This window comes from Pleurodeles waltl, chromosome 11, assembly GCF_031143425.1.
Source record: "Pleurodeles waltl isolate 20211129_DDA chromosome 11, aPleWal1.hap1.20221129, whole genome shotgun sequence".
Taxonomy (NCBI): Eukaryota; Metazoa; Chordata; class Amphibia; order Caudata; family Salamandridae; genus Pleurodeles; species Pleurodeles waltl.
Window position 1 is genome coordinate 753,931,061 of NC_090450.1, and position 27,840 is coordinate 753,958,900.

General features: G+C 44.2%; 1 protein-coding gene across 4 annotated transcripts in view; it reads left to right on the forward strand.

Annotated features, from left to right (window-relative positions):
- Positions 1 to 25,300, forward strand: part of TAOK3 (TAO kinase 3) — a 1,041,334-nt gene extending 1,016,034 nt beyond the window's left edge. For all 4 annotated transcript variants that reach the window (XM_069214478.1, XM_069214480.1, XM_069214479.1 and 1 more), the window contains one exon: positions 22,703 to 25,300. In XM_069214478.1, coding sequence (XP_069070579.1) covers positions 22,703 to 22,864 — 162 coding nt within the window. In that variant the 3' untranslated portion in view covers positions 22,865 to 25,300. The remainder of the gene's footprint in view (positions 1 to 22,702) is intronic.
- The last annotated feature ends 2,540 nt before the right edge of the window (positions 25,301 to 27,840 follow it).

Consider the following 27,840-nt stretch of genomic DNA (forward strand, 5'->3'; position numbering starts at 1 on the left):
CAATGGAGGTGTGTATAGTGGTGGACATGGCCTATCAACAGTATCATTTATGGGTATTTCTATGCTGCCAGTGTGCTGTGATTGTGCCATACTTTCCTTTCACCTATATGTAATGTGTGTTATCTTGGAAAAAACATAAATGCATTAAAAAAAAAAAATCTTCAGGCTCGTGCACCTGCAAGCTCTGCCTTCTTTAACACTTGATGACTTCCAGAATACCACTTATTTTCTCCCGTGCAAAGCAAACAAATAGTTTAGCAGTTTATATTTGTCGGCCTTCTTTTGTGCCTTTTATGAACTAGTCCCAGAAGTCCCCCCCCGTCCCCCCCTACTCCTCTAGTGGCACCTCTACAGATTTTGAACTTATATTCAAAAGCATTGAAACTTTTTCTTGTTCACAGAAGCATTTGTTGGCCTGGCCCTTAGATCCCTGTGAAGAGCCACTGACCACCTTCCCAGCGAAGAGAGACAATTCTGTATAGTGCTTGTGAGAATCAGGCTTCAGAAAGAGTGTAAATAGTGAGCGCCTGAACATCCTCAGCTGTTTTTGTGGGTTATATTAAATGTAGAATCAGTATATCAGAAAACTTTGAGACGCAAAAGGGAGAATGCTTACTGTCTAGGCAACATATGATGAGGCACTGCTGCACATGTGCTCTGCTCGATGGCGCTGAATACTCAAAGCATAGTGATCTGTCTATCGCAATTATACAGTGTCTGTCAAAGGTTCTTTAAAAAATTATAATAGGGCAGTTAAAAGAATTTTTGGAAGAGACGACCTTTTTGGATCGTCTTCAGTTAGGTATTCCTCCGAAACATATAATAGGGACAGAGCTAGGGTCAATAATGAAAAGTATACTAGCAAATACAGGAACATCTCGTGCTTAAAGGCTTGTCCCCAACCATTTTTTGTCAGCCTTGTTGTGACAGCTGGCATCATTCGCCCAAGCCTAGGGAAGTCCCTTTAAATAGTTTGAATCCTTTCTATTGAAACTGTAGCAAAAGGTCACAATGGGTTATGATTATGCTGTATTTCCTTGTTTAAAATGTACCTAAAGAATTCATGGTTCGTCTGTTGCCCAGAGACATTTTAACTAGTTCTTCCTTCAATGATGCACAGTAAAAGTTTGAACTTGCTTTGACTTATTTCAGACCCTTGTTTGGGGGTGAGATTGTGGACGGACATGCTAATGGGCTTCATCATGGTGGTTGAGGTCGTTTGCCACTAGTGTTCTGGGATCTATCCTACTGTGGCTCTGATAACTGGACCAAGTACACTCCTTTAAGTACTTAACTGTCATGGTAGTGAGGGTGAGCAGCCACACACTTCTCAGTGAGTTAGTATGGTAGGGGCAAAAGCTCAGAATTCAACAATCAACCAACATGCACAATAAAATATTGTCCAGTCTAGTGTTTGTATTTTAGGTAAAAGGCAGTATTTGATACACACAGCGTTACGAAATACCACACAGACCAATTAGGGGACAACAATGCAAAGTTAAAATCCTATTCGAATCTAGGTGTTAAACCCTTCTGTACCCACCCTTCTAATGGAGTTCCAACATGTTTATGATCTGTGGGGTCTAATCGGTGCCTCAGTGTTGGCTGCACTCTGGTGCAGTCATGTAATCACCCTAAGGACGTATTTATACAAGCAGTTTTCTGTTTGCTTTTCCTTCAGTGCAGTGCTAACATGGAAAATATCCTACTTTGTACGGCAGACTTCAGCTGACTTCTCATACTCTCTTTCGCACAGTTGATAAAGCCCTGTGTTTAATTCCTTTTGGCAGCCACAGTCCTGGCCAGTTAGTGACAGATGATTATGCAGCTGTCCCACTGTACTGGTGGCTTTGGAGCTGTCGTGGCAGCTGTGACTTTGGAGTTGCTGAAGTGGCAAGTTTGATGGAAATATGCAGACTTTGGTGATCAGAGCATGGGAGCCTCCTCCGACTGCTTCCTGGCATTTGCGACCTAACTAAACCAGGGACTGGAAGGATGTTGGCTTGGTTCTGGGCTGATAAAATCTTCGCAGTTTTTGGCAGTTGCAGCCGCTGGGCCAATCAGGGTGCACACCTCAGCGGTGCTGGAGAACTTGGGCTCCCACAACTGTGGCAGTGCCAATCTATAAGTTGTTGAGAACTGCTGATTTCTCTCGGTGGTTGCTTTTAGTAAAAGTCTTAATGTTGTTCACAATGACAACCTTTTAGGGATACCAGTGGGCCCCAGGGAACCCATTTCACACATAGAATTTTTCCTTACTTTTACCCTGCAGTATCTTCCTCCAAACCAAATTTATGGTCACTTTGAATTCAAAAGTTCATTGGCATAGTACAAAAATGAAAACCTTCCCACAAAATACTATCATCCACACATATTATCAAGGTAAAAACAGTGAAATAATAAAATGTTAACAGTATTCAATCCAACAATATCCTTCTAATAATAACTCTAATTTTGAGCTTACAAACAAAGGGAATTAAAAGCTACCTTTCGTCTTACAAATACCAGGATCTAACAGGTGCTTGGACCATGCAGACATAAGGAATTTATCCACTGCAAAGACCACAACCACCCATGTGTTACTCTTACGCATTCTTAGTGAATTAATATGATCAGTTAGACCCAAAGCCAACACATTGAAGCAGTCCACCTAAGCCTCTGTCTGGAATATGGCAAACCAAAAAATAAGAAGTGCTCCACCCGTTCATCCATAGAACAACAGACCGGTTAAAGAGATGACTTGCCTGTCAACAAGATCCATTGTGAGGTGTAGGTAGCCAGTGGGAGGGTACCATAGTGAAACTGGTGATAAATGGAACGTGCCTGGGGCGGATCAGTATAATCCAAGACGTACTCTAGTTCAGATATATTTTTGTGTGTATGAAAGCCTTTGGTTCTGCTACCTGTGGAGTCGGGTTACATGCCAAGTGTCAAAATTTCCAATATGATATGTCTGCTTGGCAAATGCCTTTATCATTGATGTTAATGGCTGTGGGGACACAACATAGGCTACCAAGCCCTACGAATTAAAGGGTTTGTTTAACATGCACCAGCCAAGGGATATGAATCTTTTAGGGTAATGACCTCGTTTAGGGCTTCTCTGTACGACTTTAAGACCTCTACAATACCAGTACAGTAATGGAAAGAATCCCACCTCTTCCATGATTAGCTTGAGGGCGAGAACCAGTCTGAGTCGGAGGAGTGAAGTCCCATGCCCCAGACAGACGACAGCCCTTATAAACTTTTTTTCACCCACGCCAAGAAGCAAGCAGTCGCTGTAACCCCACAGCTCGGCGCTGTACAAAGCCCCACTCTAGACTTGCGTTGTATATCTGTGTCACAGGGGAAATCGGATAGGATGGAGTTTTTTTAGCAAACCTCAAGATGACAAAAGCTCTGTGAGCAGATTGTTTGGATTTGGGGTCCCCAGGACTCCTCATTCAAAAATCTGATCCCCAAGTAGACAAATTCCAGTACTCTCTCAAGAGGAGCACCGCCTAGTTCAGTAGTACTATTTTTAGAGTAAGCCATGAAATTGTTCTTTAGAATGTTTATCTCGAGCTCATATGTGTCACTAAAGAGTAAAAAAACAATCCATAAGCGTCTAAAGGCCCATGTGTGTTTTGGAAAGCAGCAAGGTGAATATGGCAAAACCATGCCGGCAAATTATTGTTGGCCAAGAATGGGGAGTCATTAACGCAATTTAACAGGTAGTCTGTACATGTTTGTGAACAAGGGAAAGAGCAGAGGCCATAACACAGCCTTGGTGAAAACCTTTTGCTACATCTGTCTTGTCTGTCCGTTCCCTGTGTGGTCTGCATTGGATCCTAGTTTGATTTCCCTCGTGCAAGGGCATTATTATATTCAGCAAATTATCCAGGATGTTCACGCCAGCTAAGACCGCCCACAATTTTGCTCTTGAGACGAGTTAAAATGCTGCTCGGAAATCAATAAAACTTATGAAAACTGAACCGCTAACAACATCAACAGTCTTCCATTTAGTCTTAAGGAACCTAAAGACCTATTCAATAGTTCCAATTTGTGGCCTAAATCCTGCTTGCATTGGGGACACAACATTCTAATCCTCTATCGAAGATGTTGAATGTTTCAAGACTTGCATCCAGAACATTTTCTTCACGTTGTCTCATAAGCTAACAGGGCGGTGGTTGCTTGAGATTGTTACAACACCCTTTTTTGTGAATTGGGACGATTTCCCCAACTTTTCACGTAGATAGAATGAGTGCATCTTCAGCATTTGCTATGGAACAATATTAATATATGGTGTCCAAATTCAACGGTTTGAGTGGAACATAGAGAGAATTTTATCTAGCCCTGGGGCCTCAGGAGCACGCTGGCCTTCTCTTCCTTGACACCCTCTCCTCATGTAGGGCCAGGCACACTCACTCACTCTCGCAGCAGGTATACAGGCAGGCTTCTAGACTGTAATTTGACCCTCAGGTAGTGCAATCTTCAGGTGATATCCCTTCACCTCGGGAGGCTGGTTGTCATGCAGACACAAGCCCTGGTCACACAAGATTCCTTTGAGTGGTCTGTGGAGCCCTCCCTTCTTGATAATGAAGAACTTGGAACTGGAACAAATGGGATGTATTGGATCCCACTTTTATGTCTAATTTCAGAAGAAAAGTTTGATCTAGTGTCTTAGGCTTCACAAACGGTTTGAGTTAGTTCTCTTTTAAACATCATTTTCAGGCTGCTCTCCATACACCCTTTGTGCAGAGTAATGTCTCTCACAGCATTTACCAATGGGGCTGGCTTCAGTTAGGAGTAGCCAAAACAAGGGCAAAATGAAGTGTGAGTTCTCTGCACCTGACTGACATCACCCTCCTAAAGCAGTTATCAGAGGCCAAGAAAAGAACAGACCATGCTTAGAAACGTCCTCATGCACAACAGACACTGCAGTCCCACTCAACAACCCTGCCATGCTCCAAATGGCAGTGCTCAAGGAGAACTAATCATCAGCCCTTTTCTGGCAAGGCCCTCATGGTATTTTGAAAGGGAGACCTATTGCCATACTTTTTAGTTCAGTGTCTGAGTCTCCACCCAAAACTAGGCATAAAGGCACTTCACTTCCACTTCCTGGGAAAGCCATCCTAACCTCCATCAGGTGCCTTGTTAAACTAAGGGTGTCCTAAATGGATTGCACTGGCTCCAGTACTAAGAAATATACAACACAAGAGTTCTACTGCCATACGTGTGCTATATTTGCATTGCATATTAATTCACACTTGAAATGAAAACTAAATGTCGGCGCAAGGTTTTGGGGTTCACATAACAGCAGGACTTTACAAATGACTGATCAGCAGGCAGTGCCCTTACTGACTTAAAGAAAAAGGTCTGGTCACGCTACAGATTCACAAAACACACTATGCTGTCATCGCCACTTTGTGATGTAGCCAAAGCAAGGACAGTAGTCCATTGCCTAACTGAGCAAACTTGGGGCACCCTTCTAGGCTACTGGACTGGTACTGAAACTCACATTGTCAGAAACATTCTGGGTCTCTGCGTGCACTTTTGGTTAGTGTGATGCCATGGCCATAAGAAGTCAAGATACTACTTTCACATGCAGTTGGTCCCTCTGGCAGGGTGGTTGTACGTGCGATCTGTGAGATTGGGCGACAAATTAACAGCACAGAGTTACTTCTTTCCCCTGTCAGGCCTTCCATTTCATGTGGTTTAAGCCTTGTCCCCAACCTTCTTCGCTCATTGGTAGATTTTTGATAAAAATGTGCTCTGACCTTTGGCACTGAACACTCACAGCATAGTGATCTATTTCAGGTATTTCGTGCCTGTCAAAGATTCTTTAAAAAGTATTAATAGGAAAGTTAAAATAATTTTTGGAAGATAAACCTCTGAACCCTCTTCAGTTAAGTATCCCCCCTAGACATATAACAGAGACAGGTTGGTTTCAGTAATAAACAGCATACCAGCAAATGCAGCAAAAGAGGGCTTCCCGTGCTTAAGGCCTTTTCCTCAACCATCTTTAGTCATCTGTAGGTTTTTGGCAATAAGCTGAAAAATCTAGGGGTGATGAGTCTGTTATTAGTCTGTGTCTTCAAGGTGATGTTGAAGAGGTCCTTTTTCTTGCTGAATTGGGCATTACCATACTTCACTCCAAATCGACATTTTATCCTTGGGTTCAGAGGAGGTTGTAAATGTTGTGGCTTGAGTGATTTTGCATGGTCGTAGAATAAAGGCTCAATTTTCCCTCTGTTAAGATCACTGCAATTGCTTCTGATGTGTTGGTTATAGTCAAAGGCGTCTGCTTAATGTTGTGTGCATGGTATAGAGACAGTATATCTGTCCGAAAAAAATTATGATTCAAAGCATGCACTGTTTAGTGGTCCCTTAAATAAGATGCAAAGGTTCCAGGGATACTGTTTGAAACTCCAGTTAGAAACTCAGGACCATATGTACAAAGCATTTTTCTAGTCTGAAATGGGCCGATTTTGCAAATCAGCCCTTTTGTGACTAGAAAAATGCATGTTGGGATGTACAAAGCCCAAATTGCGATTGGGTATTAGGAAGGGAGGTGTTGACGGTGTCTCTTCCTAATACCAAATCTGAAAGGTATGCACAAATTCTCGCAAAACATTTGCCGGTCACCGCCAATAGAAACTTGGTGGTAAACCATTTGCAAATGAAAATAGATCCCTAAGGGACCCCTTCTCATTTGAGAATGGTTGAGAAAATATTTTTTAAGAGCAGACCGTGGCCACACGGACCACTGCCTACTCTTAAGAAATGAAACTTAAACATTTCATTTTTGTCTTTTTAAACGCTACCAGTTTTCCTTTAAGGAAAACGGGGTGCGTTTAAAAAACACACAAGATTGCTTTATTTAAAAAGCAATCACAGACATGGTGATTTGCTGAGCACAGCAGGCCACCATCCCAGTGAAGGCTGCGTTCCCCAATGGGTCACAAACTGTGACCTACCTCATTAATATTAATAAGCTAGGTTTACTTACAACCCACTTCGAATCGCAAATAAACTATAAAGGGTTTCATACATTTGTGATTTCCTATTTGAGATTTGCAGGAGATCGCAATTAGGAAATCGCTAATTCAAATGTTCATACATGTGGCCCACAGCCTTGCGACTTAAAAAACTTACTAGTGAGATTCGAGCGAGTTCCACGCTGATTTAGCTGGGTATATTTTTGTAAGTTAAGGCACTCATAGGGGATTTGGCGGTCTCCGTGGACTGTTTCAGGAAAATAAAATTTTAAAAAACTTTTATTATAGTTACATGAATTCTCTTTCGGAAGCACTTATCTTCTTAGTGAAGCCCCCACTGCAACTTTTACTTTCCACATGGCTGTCTTTCAATGCACTCCAACATACTTCAAAACTTTTCAAGGCTGTTTAGGCAAAATATGGGACACTGAAGGAAATATTATTGTAAAAAAATGGAACCCATTGAGCCTGCCCGAAGCTCAAATTATTCAGGCCTCGAGGATGTCAGTAAAGGCTACTCAAACTCAAAGTGGAATCGCTTTAGTTAAACCCTACCAGACAGTGTCTCATACATCATAAGAGCTATGGTGACACCAACTCCAGAGTGGGTAAAGAGATGCACTGTACCTGGAAGTGTGGGGATGATTTTTATGGGCCTTTTTTCTGTTCGATGCACGGCACAGAGTGGCTCCAAGTGCTACATAGGCCCGGAGCAGCTTTGAGAATTCTGTTGCTTTGGGCTTCTTCTCTTAAAGAAGGCTGATATAATTGGAAACATTTAGCTTATGTTGTTTTTTTGTGACATGGTTCTGTGAAGGGTTTGCAAAATATAGATGTTTTACAGTTATGTTTCTGTACTCACCTCATGTTATAAGATGTCACTTCTGTGTTGCTTTTTAAGCGACTAGTGAATTGTTTTTTTTTTTAGAAAGCTTGAAGACAAATGTTTTCCTCGGTCTTGCACCCACAGCTTAGGAACCTAATGTGGTTTTAGCATTCCCTAGAGGACTACTTTTTGCACTCATGCACAGTACTGTTTTAAACGTTTTATACTGGAAGATCCTGTTAGCATTGGTAGCACACCTGTGAAGTTCACCGTCTTTATTTTACGAAAACGGTTCTTAGCTGTATACTGTTCGCTTTTTCTCTCTGTTAATATCCCTTATATCTTTCCTTCTCCTAAAACGTCTGTTCATCTCTGTTTGTGTCCCTCAAGTCTTTGAGTGCGTGATGTTATTTGTTTAGAAGAAAAGCATTCAGCGGGACAAAACAACTCTTTTTTGTAATCAGTCAGCGAGTCAGTCACATGTCAAACGGAGCACACCAGTACACTAGGCTTCTGACGTGTTGGGTGGAGGCAGCTGGCATAGTTGCTGGTGGAACACCTGCATGCAGGCAGCTCCGTGTGTTTTCAGCAATTTCTGATGCTGAATGCCAGTTGGTCCATGTGTCCATTACTGCGCCACCACTTCTTTTTGTCTGCTGCATTTCTGTCCAGGTTGTTTCAGTGGGCCTCGTAGTAGTTTGTGGTCTAGATTGGTGCTAAAGTAAATATTATTAAGGCAAGTAATAAACTCATGCGATTACGCAGCCTTACCTCATCTTACTCATAGTTTACATGATGGTATTAAGGGGTTAGGAAGGCAGTGCTACAAGTTAGCTTAACGTTGTCAGACTAGCATTGATCAGGTTAGGGCAGTGGTTTTGACTTCTGTGGACCCCCACTTTTTGTTTACTGGAACCCAGGGATTCCTACTGTCTCATTATCGGAGTCCGAGGACCCACTCACTAAGTCATTACTGAAAGCTGGGGGCCTAATCTGTGAATATTGTTTAATTTTCTAAGCGGTCTGGGACCCCCTGAGAAGGCTTTGCGGACCCCCAGGGGTCCTCGGATCACAGTTTGGGAACCACTGGGTTCGGGCAAAAGCTGTGATGCTCATTTGAAGCAGGTGTTCAGGTAGACAGGCCGCGATGAAGACTTCCTGATGAGCGTTTCAGTGTAAGTTATTTGGTTAGTACATACTATCATTTGAAGCCTGCATTGTTATCCTAAAGCGCAGTGAAGTGGGCTACATCTCTAGTGCACATTAGGGCGATAGTTGTACAGAATATCAATTGGCAACCTCCAAGTAAGACCATTGGCCACTACCAGAGACCATCCTTTTTAGCACAGCAAAAATGTTTTTCCAAGGTCCAACATGCTTGACTGCAGAGCAAACACCCACAGCTGAGCATGTTTTTCATGTTATTGAGAGCTCTATAGTGTCGAAGGATGTTGGGGTGCGTCCAGAAAGTGAGAGCATGAAGAAAAAACTGTTATATTACCCATAACAACTAAACTACTCATATTAAAAGCAAATATCAATTGAGCAATCAGTCCCCAAACCAGCCTGTCACGGCTCAGTCACACAGAAGATTAAACAAATTTGAATATATAATTTTTGGGGAATCACGTTGTTTGAATACAAGAACCCGGCCCCTGCCTTACAACAAGCATATCCGACATCCGAGCCCCTTTTACAGTCAAACACAGAATATGCAAAGCATTGTGGGTTGGTTAGTGTCTACTCAGTCAAACGTAAAATACCCATACTTCTTGCATTTATTTCTTGAAAGAAGTCAGAGAAGGAGGAGGAGACTGGAAATTGGAAGAGGAAAGGGCAAGGAACATAGGGCATTCAACGTTATCTACAAATTGTGCTGTCCAGGTTCAGTCTGCTATAGTTGTTAAGGAGATGTAATTGGAATATTTGATGCGACAAGATGTGCCAATGAGACTTTTTCATCCACAAATAGATCTGGCAGCCCAACCCACAGATTCTAGGTTTGAATCCTTCTTTGCTTGCCAGTAAATTGGAGTCACATTCAGTGTCATTGGTGATCAGTCTCGAAGGAAGAACATACACAGAAGGCAATGCTGAGGCCTTACTGCTTATTCAAACTGAAAATCTGACTCTTCCATTTCACCTTAATTATTTTTGTAAATGTAAGCCTCGTCGAAAGTCAAAGGAAGGAAATATTTAAACGTCATGTAGAGTTAGCAGAGGAAAGAGCATGGAGTGAGGGGTAATTAAGATTAACACTAGACAAGAAAGGATGAGAAAATCAGAGGACACAGACAATAATGGCACAGTAGTCAATATTAAAAAGCCAAAGATAACAAAGTTTCACTAGGAGAGCCATAATTGGATGTATGCAGTCGCAGTCTCTCTGCCTTTCTCCTGTACATCATGCACAAACTAATGATTCTAACAGGTTCGTTACGATTAGCAACCGGCCAGCTGTCAGAATCAGTTCCATTTTCATTGAACATTGACAGCTTGAAGGTGGTCAAGAGGGGGATTGAGCATGTCTGCCTTACGCTTCCACTCTTATTGAGGGACCACAATTCTAGGATTCTAATCAGTGACCAGCTAAATATTCTAATTACCAGTGTCCCAAAAACTTTAAGCGGGAAACCCTGGGATTTTCTTCAGTCCAAGTTCCTTGGATGACTATAAGATATGACTGAGTCAGAGACAGTTTGAAGGCATGACTTCAAGATTTTACGGCAGGATCATACCACAGAATTGTCCATTAATTCTTGTATCTTTCTCTGTAGTGGGTGAGGTAGCCTACCTGAATACATGTGGAGAAGTAGAAACCTGGAAAGAAAGGTCCTTCTCCCACACATCATCCAGCCAAGATGAACAAACTCATTTTTGTCTATTATTTCAATTTCTAAATCTAGTTGTTAGGTAACCTAATTGCATTGTAATAAATATCTTGAACTGTAGGTCATAATCTTTCCCTAGTACCGTACTGTGTATGAGAAAAGCATGCTTTGGAGAACTTTTTTTTTTTTTTTGCTTTTACAACTTGAGCACACTGCTTTTAATATATAGTATTAATATAGATGTATTATTCCTTCTTCTTGTTTCACACCTTTATCTTCTTTTTTTTTGTTCGCTTTATTTTTCTCTTCTTTACGTTTTAAAGGGGTCAAATTTTGTTCACTCTATTAATGATTTGTGTCGTCTGTTACACCAAATATTCAGTCATACATGTTGAAATAAACTCTGTAGTGAAATTTTATTACGAAAAGGCTGTGAGGAAAGCAGTTTAATATATGGTGTCATTGTTCAACCTCACCTTGTAATAAACTCACAGACCCATCTTGGGTTCAGTCCAGTTTGCTTGCAAGACCTGAGCTGACCGCAGGTAACTGTGGCTTTAAAGAGTCAGACTTTGTTAAAAGAACAAGTGCAAAGCACTTAGGAGTACCAAACAGTTCAAGAAGAAACACAACACAAATAAAATCTGACACAAACCTATAACAAGCATTTGCAATGCAATGGGTCTCACGTTTACTCGAAAGCTATTAGCATTGTAAACACCTAACGGGACTTTTCTTGCCACATAAACTTAAACAGTTTCACATAAGCGAGACGACGGCCGCCATGAGCGCAAAGCATACACACAAAAGGAAACAGAAGTTCGCTCGCAGTGAAACGTATTGGCAAATGTGCAATTAATCATGCAACCGGCAAAAGTGCAATAATCCATGTAACTGGCAAAAGTGCAGTTATTTTTGTAACAGAGTCGATGTCATGCAAACCACTTGACTACTGCCCAACGAGATTGCGCTGCCTACGAAATAAAGAGAAAAAGTTGTCCAGAAACCATACGGAAAACATGGAGCCTTGTATGTCTTGAGTAGTTGGCCGGTGCCCTCGAGATGGGCTAAACAGCGGAAAAGGCATGACGTATGCATGCCTTTCACTAATGAAATCAAACGAATTGTAAAAGGCAAGCCCGTGAACCAACCAAACTGATGGGCAGGACATGGGAGTGGTTACAGGCCCGTAGAGAGATAACAACAGGGACACAGCTCGACCCTAAAAATAGCTCTTATTTTTATGAAGTTTTAGAAACCTAAATGAACAAGAACCACTGGGGAGGGTTCCTTATATATAAATTATTTGGCAAATAATAAATCACTGCTTTTCATTCAAATGGCATACAAGCATTGGCAACTACCACTGTTACTTTGACAATTTTTGAAAACTTTTTAAAAATTGTGTGCTATTACTCCGGCCTATTTTGGGTGACCAACTCCAGCAGGGAGCAAGTCATGGGGGCCAATGAGGCTTGGCAGGACTGTTAGCTTGCAGTCAAAACAGTCTCCAGTCCTGTTCTAGGCTCTATGGGTGAACCGCCATGGACATCAGTGGAGTGGTCCTGATGCACAGGATTCAGTTGCTCAAGATGCTGAGAACACTGATCCAGTTGATGGCGGTCTTTCTGGGGCCACCCTCGGTCCATGAGCACAGTGGGGATGACCTTGGCCACACAGGTGATGTCCCTAGAAGTCTGGTTGGAGTCCGGCTAAAAAGCAGTTGCCACTGGTCTACTGGCCTCCGATTACAGCAAAACCAGCAGTTCCCTTTAACTGAGGCTAGGTTCCGTCTTGGGCAACCAAACTGATGGCTCTCCAGGGTCCAGCAGACATGGGGACAATTTTTGAGCGTCTAACGTCTGTGGCCCAGGCTGTGTTTCAGCTGTCAGTGGCAACCACGTGATTGTGGCTGCCAGCTTGCCAAAGCAAGCTTCTTCAGCTTTTGTGCCACTTGAGCTGTAACAGGAAGTCAGCCAACTGACTCTTGGAGTCCCTTCTTCCATCTGGGTCTCAGGGATTGTTTTTTCCTCAAGCAGTGCACCATAGACACAGTCCTCTCTTTACTAGACCAAGGACCAGCAGGTGTAGTCCAGCCTTTGGTTCAGCCTCTCTTTGCTGGTTCCAGGGAACAACAGAGCAGTCCTACTTTGGTTGGCTCTCCAGTGCAGGTGTGATCTAAGGTATGTGTGCCAAGGGTACAACTTTTCCACCCAAAACGTGGCTTCTGGGGATGCGATGACTAATGTCCAGGTAGCTACCAGGTCCCCTCCTGTCTGACGACTTGCTGCAGCATGTGGCATCTGGATATCCCAGTGTGCAATATTCTGCCCATCCCAAGATGGCTGTCTGAAGGCTACACACCCATGGGAAAACTCGTTTGGCAACTGTATTTCCCTCTCTGTCCCTGATGCCAACCTGTCTACCAGAACAAAAGAGCAGTCTCTCTTGTTTATCCATCATTTGCCCTTCAAAGGCGGTTTCCCCTTTGAAGCTCACTGTTAGTGCTCACATCCTGTTTGGCCTTCCTCCCAGGGAGAGGTAACATCTCCTTCAAAGGCAGGCCCTTTGAGTTAATTCCCGGGAATAGTTCACATATCTCTCCAGGAGGGTAGAATGCTGCCTTGTGACCACCACCAGCACATGGTCACTGGAAAGCTTGGGCAAAAGAATGCCAACTTACCAAAGTTGCCATTTATTTAAAAGATACATTAAATTAGATTTGGGCATAAAATTGGGTTTGATGTAGCAATTCTTTTAATACTGTTAAGTACCAACATTAGTAGTCCCATTCAGAAGTTAGCACAGCTGAGTTGTCAGGTTGTAACCCTATATGCACCAGTGGGGCTACTAGCATTTCTTAAAGCAAGATCAACAGTTTGAGGAGGGGGGGGTCATTGTTAGGGCACACTGAAACACAGGGCATTCGGCCTTGATAGGCCTACCTTGGGGGCGACTTGTATATGTTAAAAAAAAGAAGGTCAGACTTTGTCATTAGTTTAAATGGCAAAGTCAAGTTAGCAGTTTGAAAACTGCTCTGCCAGGCAGCAGTGGCAGGCTGAGAGTCTTGATTTGCATTGTCACACCTTTGGTGGGACAATAAGTGCTGTAGTACACGAGGGACACGTTAACCTTCGGGCCCTGGATATGCCTGGTGCCATATGCTAGGGACTTATAAGTAAGTTAACTTATGCGGATTGTGGTTCAGCCAAACAGACATACACGTTTTAAGGATGAGAGCACTGACACTGAGGTCTGGTTAGCAGGCCTCAGTGTACTCCCAAGATCGAAAAACCAATAGCATAAATCCAAAACTTTTGGGACAATAATACATTAACTGACATTTCCTTACAAAGGCCAGCTACCATTTTCTCCTGGGTAGCATCACAGGCTTTAAAGTCTGAAAAGCAATGGAATGCATCTTGGGCAAACATTAGTGCTTGGATTCCAACACTCATTCAGGTGCTGAGTTTTGCCAGTGTCTCTTCACACCATTGGGAGAAGAAGGTTTATTCCACAATGCTTTATCCAGTTGTTTTTTTTAATGCTCACTACTCTGTCCTCAATGTCAGTAGAAAGCACTGCTGAGTAAGAAGCCACCTAACTTCACAGGGAAGTGGGACTTGTCCAATTTTACAGAAATCTACTTAACTCAAAGGAGTGCTGCGAAAATGCCTCGATGGCCTACCTAGCATATCTATTTTCTTCACCTATTTCACATTCTTCTGAGATAAGCATCTTACTGCCTTGTGCTGTGAGAAGAGCCCAAGACTAAACTGTGCCAAAGGGCTGTTATCTACCTACAGTCTCAAACACTTTGTTAAAGACAGGTTAATAGGCTGGAACAGAAAAATCTGCCTTGACCGAATGAGCAAAATGTGCTTCTTTGTCACGGTGTAGAAAGCTCTATTATGATTATGTACACCTATCTTCCAACTAATAGTTCCTTTACATGTCGAAGTCCTATATGCTTCAAAATCGGCAAAAAGCGAGGATCAAATTTGAATCCATATTGACTCACGTAAAATCATTCAATCAGCACCTTTCCAACAGGATCTGGAAAATGTTGTGCATCAGTGTCTTGTCACTGGCATCAAGTGACACCATATACCATTTCCCTTTATTCATGCACCTACTGGATGGGAGAGTGGGTGTGCAGTAACTCAAGTCTGTTGTTTGTGTTTCTCAAAATCGGGATCTGGAGCCTCCAAAAATTACTTCTATGAATGCCTGTAGTTTGTTGTTGGAGGTAAGCACTACTAATTTGTTGTATTTTTTCAGTCTCTCCTCTTCTGCAACCATGTTCATCATGGCATTCGTTTTCTTTCACCGACTAAGCTACGGTGCCATGTTTTTTAACCCCTATCTGGTTAACCGGCTAGTGAAGGCATTGTCTCCTGACTTAAAACACCTCACAACAACAATCATTCTCTTCCATGACCAAGAGTATTAAATAAATGCAAAGAAACATGCATAGTCTCCACTCAGTAGATAAAATGAATGGTATCAATTTTAGACTAATTTGCTACAGCAACCCGTGTTCTAGTACTCGGAATGGCAGCAGTGTATTAATATTTTCTTGCCACTAGTGCTTGGACTGTGTTGTATGCTAATATGTTTTAGTGGGTTCACCGAGATATGTAACAAGCAGTAGTAACATTCATATAGAAAATACCTTTTCTCAGAAACAACCCTTTCCTGAGACTAAGACAGGCTACTTTTTTATTCTACAGCAGTACTTTAACCAGGGCTAATTACAGAGTTGTTGCCGCCTCTCTTACAGGGAAGTTGTTTTACTTCAGCCATTATGTCAGTGGTTCCCAAACTTTTTCGATCCCCGGCTCCTTTGACCTATTGGCCGTGTTGGCCACGGCTCCCCATTATGTTACTTTTTTTTGGCGGGTGGGGGAACGTAATCCCAGCCTGTACCTACACTATTTACAGTTTGACTTCTTAATTCTCTCGTTCAGGTTCCTGAAAACCATTTATTTTAAACTATTTCTTTTCTTTTGTCATAGGGATATTATTAATGGTACTCTGGCGCCCTCCGCTGGTCACAATAATTAATGCAGGGGGTTTTGTTTCCAAAACCACGGTGAAAAGCTACCGATTAAAAGCACCTCCGAGTGGTTTCCAGACTGTGTGCGGCGCCCCTGGCTAATTTTGACGGCGCACCAAGGAGCCGCGGCGCACAGTTTGGGAACCACTGCATTATGTCATCTGGTGGAGATAACGTTACTCCTAATAAGGGAGCCACATGTGTCATCCTCATTTTTTTTTTTTTTTTTTTTCGAAAAGCCCTATTTTTCTGTTTAGGAATAAGTCAAAATCTCTGTAGCCTTTTTTTTTTTTTTTTTTTACATGAAGCACTAGAACTAGACCTTGTGTTCAGCGCATGCTGTGGAGTTCCTTCCTGCCCAGATTTTTATATGGTTGTTCATTGAGGTCTTGATGGCGTGGAATGTAAAGCCTGTCCTGCCTGCTGTGCCACAGAGTAAAATTTATATCGGACAGAGACTTCAAATTGCAGATCCCTTACCTTTTGAATTCCCCCAGGAATCAGACTGGATCCGGAGACTTTTTCTTCGAGCAGTACCTCTGCACGCCTGTAGATGGCATTGGTTGACTCAGCGGGCTTCTGTGGCGTCATGTTCGCCGTGATGAGGTCGCAGTTGTATCTGCCATCCCCGGCACACTGACGTCAGTTATTTTCTTTCCGTGCCAGCCTGCGCGCAGATCCGGAGAAGAGCTACCTTCTTTTTAACTACTACAACATTTTTGTTGACGATTTTTTGACAAGATCGTGGATGCGTCAAGGGATGTCCCGCAAGACCAGTTTCAAGCCCTGCGACTCCGGTCACCGAATGATGTCGGTGACGGATCCACACCTCATGTGTCTTTAGCGCGATCATGACCTGAATTCGTGCTCCGATTGTCGGGCCATGAACCAGAAAGCTTTGAGGCAGCGGTCCCTGAAGCTCCTGGTGGCCCAACACTCTACTCCGTGGCGCTCACGGTCTCGTACGAGAAGATCTCGAGACCGGCCGCGGATTCACCACCACTCTTTGTCCTTGAAGTCATCGGGGCATTTGGGTCATAAGAAAAAGAAGTCGAAGAAGAACAAACGTTCTTTAAGTTCACCCCGTCGCTCAGACAATGCGCGCCGGAAGAACGTCAACACTCTAGGCCTCTGTCCTCGAAGCCTCCATCTGGGTTCGCTCCGTGCTCCCCCGACTTCCCGGGAGTCAGAGCCACCCCTGCCCAGCTAAGAGTTTTATGAGGCAATGCGCCTCATTTTTGGGCAGACCGAGCCACCCTAGGGCACAGGTGAGACGTGAGGGCCCCCTCGGGTTCGAAGTCGTCAGCTTCGGCTACAACTCAGGAGGGCTCCTCCGGATCCAATCTCAGATCTGCCCTGACGCTGGTCATGCCACAAAGACCTTCCCCGGCGTCGGGTGGGCCCGCAATCAATGTCAAACCTATTCTCATACCCGACGACCCGGAGCCGGAACGACGTCGCTCAATGCCGATTTCGTTCTCTGTGGGCTCTCCTGGCACAGGGTTGATCCAAACCCTTATACTTATGGGTATGGATAAGGGGAAAGTTTAGATGGGACACTTCCCTGACACTGGTATTCTCTCTCCCTACCGTGGCTATGGAGGAGGGGGCCACGTACTCCATGGTGGTGAGAAGGGCGGCTGAGGTCTTGGACCTCGAGCTACCTTCTGTGGAGGTTAGTCCTAATATCCTAACTGACATGCTTCAGCTGGGGTCTTCCACATCAGAACCCCTTTTCCCTTTTAATGAGGCACTGACTAACGTCCTGTTTGGTCCTTGGCCCAGGCCCAGCACAGGGGCTCCTGTGAATAGGACGATTATCCGCCACCATCTTCCTGCGCAACAGACCCGAAATTCCTCACCGAACACCCCACGTCTGAGAGCCTTGTGATCTAGGCTTCCTCTTCTTCTTCCTCTCGGGCATTCCCTACCACCCCCCCACACGTCTCCCCCCCAATAGGGAATCAAAAAGACTGGATAATTTGGGGACGAAAATGTCTTCTTCTGCCAGTCTAGCGCTGTGGTCCGTGAATACCAAATTCCTTTTGGGCCACTATTCCCAAACTCTCCAGGATACGTTTCCGACGGTGCTGCCTACAGTACGAGAGGAAGCCCTGACTGTCGTCTCCCAAGCGCTGGCATATGGGAGAGATGCAGCCAAGTTCATAATTCGCTATGAACTGGATACGACCGACTCTCTAGGCGAATCGGTTGCATTGACAGTGGCATTAAGATGTCACGCCTGGCTGAGAACATCTGGCTTCTAGGTGGATATCCAGCAAACGCTGATGGACATGCCCTTTGATGGAACCCGTCTCTTCAGAGACCAGGCAGACTCTGCGCTTGAGCGCTTCAAGGATTCTCGATTCACAGCCCGGTCCCTTAGCCTTGCTCCTGCCCCTAGACCCCACAAGTCTGCCCCTTTTGAGGTTTCAGAAGGGGCACCCATCCGCGTCCTTTTCCACCGAGCCATCGACCCGTGCATACTGTACAGCCCCTGCGCGGCTGCGGGATCCCAAGATCTTGGGGATCAGGGCGCCAGCAGGTCACCCAGTCCACCCCTACCACCCCATCCTCTGCCTCCAAACCTTCCTAGTCAGATGGAACACCTGGAAACAGTTGGCGGCAGGATTCGCCATCATCTGACCCACTTGAAATCCATTACCACAGAAAGGTGGGTCCTCCAGATTGTTCCGAAAGGCTACTCCCTCCCTTTCAAGTCTTCTCCTCCAGCCATGCCACCTTTATTCGACCACATATCAGAGGATCATATGGTACTTCAACCGTGAGGAAGTCAAAGCTCTTTTGGCCAGAGGAGCTATGGAGAGCGTCCCTCTGTCAGAAGTAGGTCTTGGTTGTTATCCCCGCTACTTTCTGGTGCCAAAGAACGTCAAGGGCCTTTGTCCTATCTTAAATCTTTGGTCCCTCAATCTCTTCCTCAAAAAGGAGAAGTTCAAGATGCGGACATTGGCTCGGGTCTTATCTGCTGTGGACCCGGGAGGCTGGATGGTATCGTTGGACTTGCAGGACGCATACTTTCACATCCCCATCTTGCCTGCCCACAGACGTTTCCTAAGGTTCGTGGTAGGCCACGAGCACTTTCAGTTCACCGTGCTCCCTTTTGGCCTTACAGGCACCCCTCAGGTGTTCACAAAGGTGATGGCAGTGGTTGCAGCTCATCTGTGCAGGTTAGGGGTCCAAGTCTTGCCCCTACCGCGACGACTGGCTGTTGAAGGTGGAAACGCCCCAGAAAGCTATCTCCCACCTCCAGACTACGGCAAACCTCCTGCATTCGCTGTGGTTCACTATAAACATGCTGAAGTCACACCTGACTCCTTCTCAGACGCTCTTTTTCATAGGAGCTGTTCTGGATACAGTACAGTTTGGGGCTTATCCTCCCCAAAAGCGAGTCCAGGATATTCGGGCTTTGATACCGATGTTTAAGCCTCTATCCTGGATTTCAGTGAGAATGACTCTGAGGCTGCTGGGCCTCATGGCCTTCTGCATCCTGCTGGTTCAAAAGGCCAGACGGCATATGGGGGCTCTGCAGTGGGACCTGAAGTTCCAGTGGGCGCAGCATCAGGGGAGACTCTGACAAAGTCCAGATCTCGGAAGGAACTGCGAAAGATCTTCAGTGGTGGCTAACGAATCAAGATTGGGTCAAGAGCAGATCCCTCTCCTTTCCCCAACCAGACCTCACAGTAGTGACAGATGCGTCTTTGGACTTGGCTGGAACATCAGGGTATTTCCCTGGTGGTTCAACATCTGGCGGGCTGTTTGAATGCCAGAGAGGCGAACTCAGCAGACGATGAATAGTTGATCATGAGTGGTGTCTCCATTCGGAGGTGACGCAAGGTCTCTTTCAGCAGCGGAAACAGCCTTGGTTAGATCTCTTCGCCTCTGCAGACAGGGCGCAATGTCAGCTGTTGGAGTTTCCAAGGTGGCACTCGCTCTGCAACGCATTTCATCTCAAGTGGAGCTCAGGCCTCCTGTATGCCTTTCCGCCCGTACCACTTTTGCCCAGAGTTCTGAAGATCATCAGGCAAGACCGGGCCCAAGTTATCCTGGTGTCTCTGGACTGGGCATGAAGAGTCTGGTATCCCGAGCTCTTGAGCATGGTCATAGCTCCACCGATCAGACTGCCCATTCAGGAGGATCTTCTGTCGCATCAGCAGGGGACGGTCATCCACCCGAACCTGTCCACTCTCCGCCTCTCTGCGTGGAGATTTAGCGGCGACAGTTAATGGCTTTTTACCTTCCACCCGAAGTCTGTAATGTAATCTTGGCAGCCAGGCCTCCCTCCAACAAAACGGTATATGCCTGTTGGAGAAAAATTGTGGCATGGTGCATCAACAAATCTGTCGATCCTCTCTCTGCACCTCTTTCTGAAGTTCTGCTCTTTGTTCTCTTTCTTGCTCAACAGAGCTCTTTCTGCTATCTCTGCCTTCCTGACACTACTTGACCAACCTTCTTTATTCAAATCTCCCATTGTCAGGAGGTTTCTCAAAGGCCTTCCACATCTCTTCCCACCTATCCCATTTATCATGCCCCAATGGGATTTAAATTTAGTCCTCGCAAATCTGATGTGCACTCCATTCGAGATGCTTCATAGCTGCCCTTTATGGCTCCTAACCATCAAGACTGCTTTCTTGGTTGCCATTACCTCTGCTCGCAGGATAAGTGAGCTCAAAGCTCTGTCATCTAAACCACCTTTTCTGGCAGTACATCCTGACAAAGTGGTATGCCGCACTAGGGCTTCTTTTCTCCCTAAAGTAGTAACACCCTTCCATGTAGGTCAATCCATCACCTTGCCTGCTTTTTATCCACCCCCACATCCCTCACATGAGGAGAGACTTGGCCGCCTGGACCCAAAAAGAGCGTTGGCGTTTTACCTTGATCGTACTAAAGACTTCTGGGTGGACGATCAACTCTTTGTAGGATATGTGGGGGTGAAGAAAGGGAAGGCGGTGCAAAAGAGAACCATCTCACGATGGGTCCTCCTACACATCAAAATGTGCTACGCTTTGGCAAAGAAGCATCCCCCACAGGGCTTGCGAGCTCACTCAATCACAGCGCTAGCACGAGGCGTTCCAGTCCTAGATATCTGTCAGGCAGCCACATGGGCATCTCTGCACATGTTCACCAAGCACTACTGCCTGGACAGTCAGGCCCATAGGGACGGCTGCTTTGGTTGTTCGGTCCTACAGGACTTCCTGGCGTGATCTTGGTTCGCAGCCCACCTCTGGGGATGGGTTTGCTCGGATATCTATTCAAAGGTAAGGAATCTGCAACTAGAAGTCTCTATCAGGTGTACAAGTTAATTAACTTCGATAACGATATATCTGGTAGAGACATATTCTAGTTGCAGATTCCTTACCGACCCACCCATCCTCCCGAGTCTGCAAACTGATTTCTAGGGGCAGTAACTTTCCTTAAAAGGCCCTAGTTTTGGTGCACCACTTTCAGTGTTTTTCATGGCTCCGTGCTTCTGGCGTGGAAAGTCATGAAAATAAACTGACGTCAGTGCTCTGGGGTGGTACCTATATATGACTGTGACGTCATCACAGCGAACACGATGCCACCGACGCCTGCGTAGTCGACGAACACCACCTAACGGTGGGCAGAGGTACTGTTGGAAGAAGTAAAATTCTCAAGATCTAGTCTGACGCCTGGGGGATTTCAAAATGTAAGGAATCTGCAACTAGACTATGTCTCTACCAGAAATATTGTTACCAAAGGTAAGTAAACTTGTACGTCACCACAACTGGATCAACACTTATTACAGTAGGTGTGTAGGCAGGTTTCTTTGATGCTGTTTTGAAGTAGCAATCATTCAGGCGGCCCCATTGTTTATCAGGAAGGGGAATATGTTGTATATGGCATTTGCCAACTTTGAATTTCTTTGCTGGAGCATGATAGCCCGTTCCCATGGGGGAACCCTGTTCTTGGATGATGGTCCTGAAAATCTGAATCTCATTATAATGAAAACGAATGTGCAGGAATTCTTCATACCCTCGCCCTTAAGAGACCTAAAAGTATCGCCCCAGATACATACCTGCTGACTCACTACTTACCAGTGACCAAAGCAGGATCGGGATTCAGACTTGTACTGTCAACACACAGGACTGGTTGCAAGTAGTCCATGTTCTCTATGTGAAGATGTATAGAAGTGCCAACAGAATTAACAGGCAAAGTGAGGGTAAGGCTCTATTGGTGGGGGCAGAGGGAGAAGTACCCTTCTCAGACTGTCTCCTGCATTTAATGGATCATTTCTGTCTTTAGACAGTAGCATTGGGTTAAGCATCTTTAAATTCTTTAAATTTTTCTTTCCTCATATGCTAATTTTCTGAATATTTCAGGCACTGTAATTGTTGGTCAGGTTTTGGGGAATTATCTTGCCAGATGTTCATGTCTTGAAAAAACACGGTTTTGGTTTTAAAATTGTTCTCGCATATGCTAATTAGAAACACAAAATTCTTAAGGATGAAGAGCAGCCCATAGAGCAGTATGGTTAAATGTGGCTTTTAAGACTTGTTCACTATCCTTTAACAGACAATTCCTTTAGATGGAAGAACCAGATGTCACCAAAGTTTTATCTGAAAATAGGAGTTATAGCTCACCATGGCCAGCAGAGTATGTAGAAATAATTGTTGGCGTATGATTTCAGCATGCACAATGGTTTTTTACTACACAGGCACCTAAAACATTATTTCCTAACAAATTGCCCATGAATCTTCCAATGAATACCGCGTACCTATACAGATGTAATGCAGAAATAGATTTCCAGTGGATGATATCACATGGCCGGGAATTTAAATTGCTGTGCATTTATTGGACCTAGTAAGACTCCTGGTACAATGATAATTAATGAATTAGTGTGAACTTGGTTCGCAAAGAACAATGTCGGTCGATCTTATCTCAAAAGTATTAGAGCCTTGAGTTTTTGAGTACCATAATTCTTGTGCGATTGTATAGACCTTTCTGAATTGCTGTTTTTTTGTCTCTTCAGATCGAGGAGGAGCTCGCGGCGCTGCAGAAGGAGCGCAGTGAAAGGATCAAGCACCTGTTTGAACGACAGGAGCGAGAAATCGAGACCTTTGACACCGAAAGCCTCCGAATGGGATTCCGTAATCTAGTGACACTAGAGTATCCCAAGGAGGACTATAGATGAGACTGAACTCCTTTGCCATTAATAATAATACAAATATATGAAAAGAAAACACATTCCCCATTTTAACGGGCATGTACTCTCTCTCTCTCTCCCTGACGTCCCGTCGGATGCCGGTGCCTGTATTCTCTCTTTACTACTGATCAGGGGACGTCTCCGTGCAGTCGCAGTGCAGGACAGAGCTCCCCCGGTCCGTCTTATCTCTCTCTTTCTTCATAGTACGTCAAAGTATTGATGTCTGCGTGCAGTGGTGAGCACCATCCGGCGACCGGCCTCGGAGACCGTAGAGAAAGGGGCGTGGGAGAAATACTAAAGAATAAAGGGGGCAAAAAGAGAAGAGGAAAAGAAAGTGTGGATGGATGTGGCTGCAGGCAGGCATTCACACCAGTCCACGAAAGTGCAAGCAAAAATGTGTAAAAGAGAGAGAGAGGTGATTTCTGCAGCCTTACCTTAACTAGCTGCTGCATAAAGAAAACAAAAATAGGTTTTTTGGTATTTATTCATCAGGAATACAAAAAAGACAATTTTTTATTAGATTGAGAAATTTGATACATTTTACAGAAATTGTGATGTACATATCAGTGATGACAAATATTGAGTTAGATGGGGAAATTGATCCTGGGGGTGGGGGCAGAAGTTGCAAAGAATCAGCTTATGGGATTTTTGAAACTGTGCTGTCAGGGGTTAAAACGTGAGAGGGAATGGAACCCCATCCCTCCCCCCACCCCACTCACATGGAAATAAAAAAATATATATATTTGTTTATCTTTCTTACCTTGAAACAGGTCCCAAATGTTTCATTGAAAAATTTAGTTTCCCTGTTTTTTCTCGAAGTGTTGCCAGTTTTTCTCCGAGTTTGGAAGTGGCTGTAACAGGATGGTTGGGCAGCCCTGTGGCATTAGCGAATACAATCCAGCTGCTGGTCCAGCCCTAGGTTATCGCATCCATTCTGCAACATCAGCTACCAAAGTGGGGGAAAACCTGGTAGTCTGTTTTCTGAGTTAATGCACCCTGTAAGAGTGTCTCTTATTGTGGCAAGAGGGAGTCTTGCAAGCAGTTTGGTCACTGCCAGTTCTGAGCAGTGCTGTCAGGCGCAATCTGTGCAAGCGGAAAAGTCCACTCTCTCCAGACATGCTGCTTATTGTAAAGCGACTATGAATTTCACATATGTAAGGTGCTTAAAATGTCTTTTTTTTATACATTTTAAATGATGTTGGGGAGGATCCTCCGGTCTGCCTTCTCCCCAACATGGGTAATGGAACAGTTGCTGCTCCTCTGCACAAAGCACATGTAACGCACAATAAGTTGCCTTGGAACATTAAACCAATCTGGTTCTCTAAGTGGCTGAATTCTTACAGGCTGTTTGGAGTGAGAAAAAACAGAGAAAGATGTTTTTCTGCCTATTCCTTTTTAACGTGAGTGTTACCTCCTGATCCCCCCCTTCTTTTGGCTCTTACCTATCAAGTCTTCACGCTCTAGACTACTGCAGGCCCATTTCATTTCCTCTGCTGATTAATGGGTCTTAACTTTTAAAGTCACGGTGCAGAAAAAACAGCATATACCAGCTAGATTTAAATGAAATCGGTGCTCTTTTAGGTACTTCTGTCCAAAGTCTCCAGATACTACACTATTTGTGGTCGGATCACTGCAACATCGCCTGTTGCGGAGCATGCAGACTGCGATCTCATGCAACGTTGCTTTTGGACCAACAGCCAGCGGCAGGCATTGAGCCTGTACCTCCACCTCACTCCCAGCTACAGCTGGAAAAGGATCGCTCTCCGTCTCTGAGCCATTTCAAGAAATAATAAGAAAGAATAATGTTCTATTTCCATGTGATGTCAGAAAGTTCTACCCCCTCAATCCCCTTAAACCCATCTTGGTACGTTCAGATTGTAACATAAGGATATATTGGTGAAGAAGGGGTATACTCCCCAATTTCACAGCAGTCCCAGCAGCACAAAAAATGGGGCTTACAAAAAATAAATTGTGTATTTTGTGTATAGAGGGAATTTACGGAGAGAGCTTGGACTTATTTTCTTATTGTATTTTAACTGTTTCTCGAGCCCAAAAAGGACAATTTGTTTTGTTTTTCTTTTCTTTCAATCTTTTCTTTGTTATTTTCCCAGTTCAGTATTTCAAAATTTACACAAACTGTCTAGATCAATATGCTCTTCCAGATCTTTCTTTTATTTTTGCCTTCCCACTCCCCCAATCTTGGTCTTTAAATATTGCATTATTCACACTTTCAAGCTGTGTATTTTCTTACAATAAAGAGAAAACATTTAAAAAACAAGTTTCCTTTCTTGTGCATGCACTTTAAAAATGAACAAACAACAGAAAATATAAAAAATCCCACACACGCATTTCAGGTTTCAGGAGTGAGCACGAGTTATTGTTGGAGGTTTTCATTACATTTGTAAATAAAAGTGTTCAACACTGTCATTGTTTGCTTTTTTGATGGTTGTTGTTGCCTAAACATTTTGGGCATCACAGATTGCTGCCGCCTACCTCTTGTCCACTAGCAGTACTCAACAAGACAAAAGTTAGCTGTCCAGGGGGGCTTCTCTGCATGGGATTAAGAAGTCTGGGTCACCTTCCCCAATAGTTGACGCTGTGTTTAGCAGAATCGCTGTTATCCACATTTACCCTTCCCCTAATGCTGTGCTGATTTATTCTACTACTGAACTTAGAAGTCCCTCTATGAACAGAGAGTGGTCCTTTGCTGACACGTTTGTTCAAAGGTAAAACTATCTGGCAAAACTGAAGCCGATGACTAATGGCATTTTGTTTTGAATTTGTTTTTATATAACACCATAAAACTTAGCAGTAGAGTCCATGTTGACATTGCACTGAAACACAGCAGGAAGTATAAGAAAGAAATATGATGGAGTTACAGGTATACGTCATTAAATGATATAAAACAAAGACAGTTCTGAATGTATGAGGTTCATAAATCACAGCACTCTTGGTGCAATGAGAATTTAACATAAGTGTTGCATTCTACTTGTATGTCACTAGGGGCCATATGTACGAAAGTTTTTTCCCATAGACACAGAATGGGTAAAATCCTTTGGTACATCTGGCCCTAGGACACTATACAAAACATGCATTGGATTGATTACGAATACAATTGGGCGGGCTTGACTGCATCTCATAACAGGGGGCTTTGTGGGGGCCTCCAGCTATCAGCAGGTGCCGACATTTCCGCCCTCAGACCTATACTGAGAAGCATGTTAGCACTCTCGCAGTGCGATACGCTCCTGGGCTGTGTCGGGCCAAGAGAGGACTTGTCTTCGACTGTAAGAGGCCGAACCCACTCTCTTGGCCTTAGACTGCATGATCAGCAGCACGGTGAGTGTCCCTCTCTTATTGTTTCTTGCCTCTGCTCCCAATTGTCTTGAGCTGTCTGGTTTATCTCGTAAGTAAATTTTATCCTTTTTCTGGTGTTACTTTTAGTTGTACCCCTCATTGTACCCTTAGGACTTTTGTGGGCTTTATTTCAAATTCGCTTATCCACATCTTTGAACTATGACGGGGAAGAGGAAAAATCTGGGTCCAAGGATAATACTAGCTTTCTCCGGGAACACCACAGTACCACTTTGGACTTTTGTATGGCTAAAGCAGTAGGGGTTGTCACCAAAGAAATAGATCTAGTGGAGCAGTGGCCATCTCTTGAACCCTGTGAGCGACAATCAGGGCCAGGCACACCTGTACCGGTTAGCCAGATCCCTAGGGGACCTAGAGTCTCAATGACTTCAGCTGTGGGTACTGAGACTGTTCCGGAGGGTCTGGATTGCCATTCTCAGAGACTGGTCCAGTTGGATTGTTCATTTCACCAGAAAGAGAGGAAAAGCCACCTACTAAAAGGAAACGCCAGACTAAAAGAACCTGTGGTGTAAGCAGGGTGGAGTCACTGTGACCTGATATTGATGCTCAAATAGACAATGACACCTCGAAGATCGCCCACAACTATTTTATCAAGTCTTTTTTGACCCATCTTTTTGCACCATTCAAAGAGATTATCGAAGCCAGCTTGGCCCCCTTAAAAGAAAAACTGTTCTCTAACAGGTTTTCTGGCCTGTTAGTTCTAGAGGACACTGGTTGACTCGTAAATACTGGTAAATCTCCAGCTGGTGAAAGACTCTAAGCCATAGCAGACTACGGAACTACTAACTCTGTACCCATGAATGCTTCTTTCAGGACAGCAGCTAGAGCAGCTTGCCCTTTCCATCTTTTGTGCTGGAACACTGTGGGTTACCAAACTAAGCTTGATGATGATGACTTGTTTATTTACATCTCCAATTTCAACACCGTAGTAATGCAGGAAACATGGTCCTTTGAGCACATAACCTGGGATGGTTTTGTCAGGTTTTCTGTTCCCACCTTTAAGGGTCCTGGGCGGAGGGCCGGGGGGATTGGTGACCCTAATCCCAATTGCAAAGGGTGCTTAAGCTATTCAAGTGGTATGCAAGCATCAGGGGATTTTAATTGCATGGGTTGTTCTTTCCAACTAGTGCAATTTCTTTGTGATCAGTTTTTATAACCCTGTATGTGAGCTAGGATGCTATATTGATTTTCTTATTTTCTGTCTTAGCTATCCTTAAGCAGAGATCAGCCCATATGCTTAATACATTTCAAGTTATAGTAGACAGCAATTTTAATGCCAAAATAGGCGCTATCACGACTCTATTTGATCATTTTGTGAAGAGGGATACTTACATGATCAGGCTGTAGTTAGCAGAGGGATAAAACTCCGGGAGACATTCTTGTGTTTGGGACTGATTAATATAATCAAGTAGGTGGGTGATTTATCTGGGCAGATGCCCACTTTCGTAGGTTAGGGTAAAGGGTCAGTGATTGATTACATCTATGTTACTGAGGATCTGAACCAGCTTGTTACAGCAGGGGGTGTCAAGGAGCATGAGCATAGTAACCACAACCCATTAATAATCGTTCTTGATGCATCTTTTCACAGACGC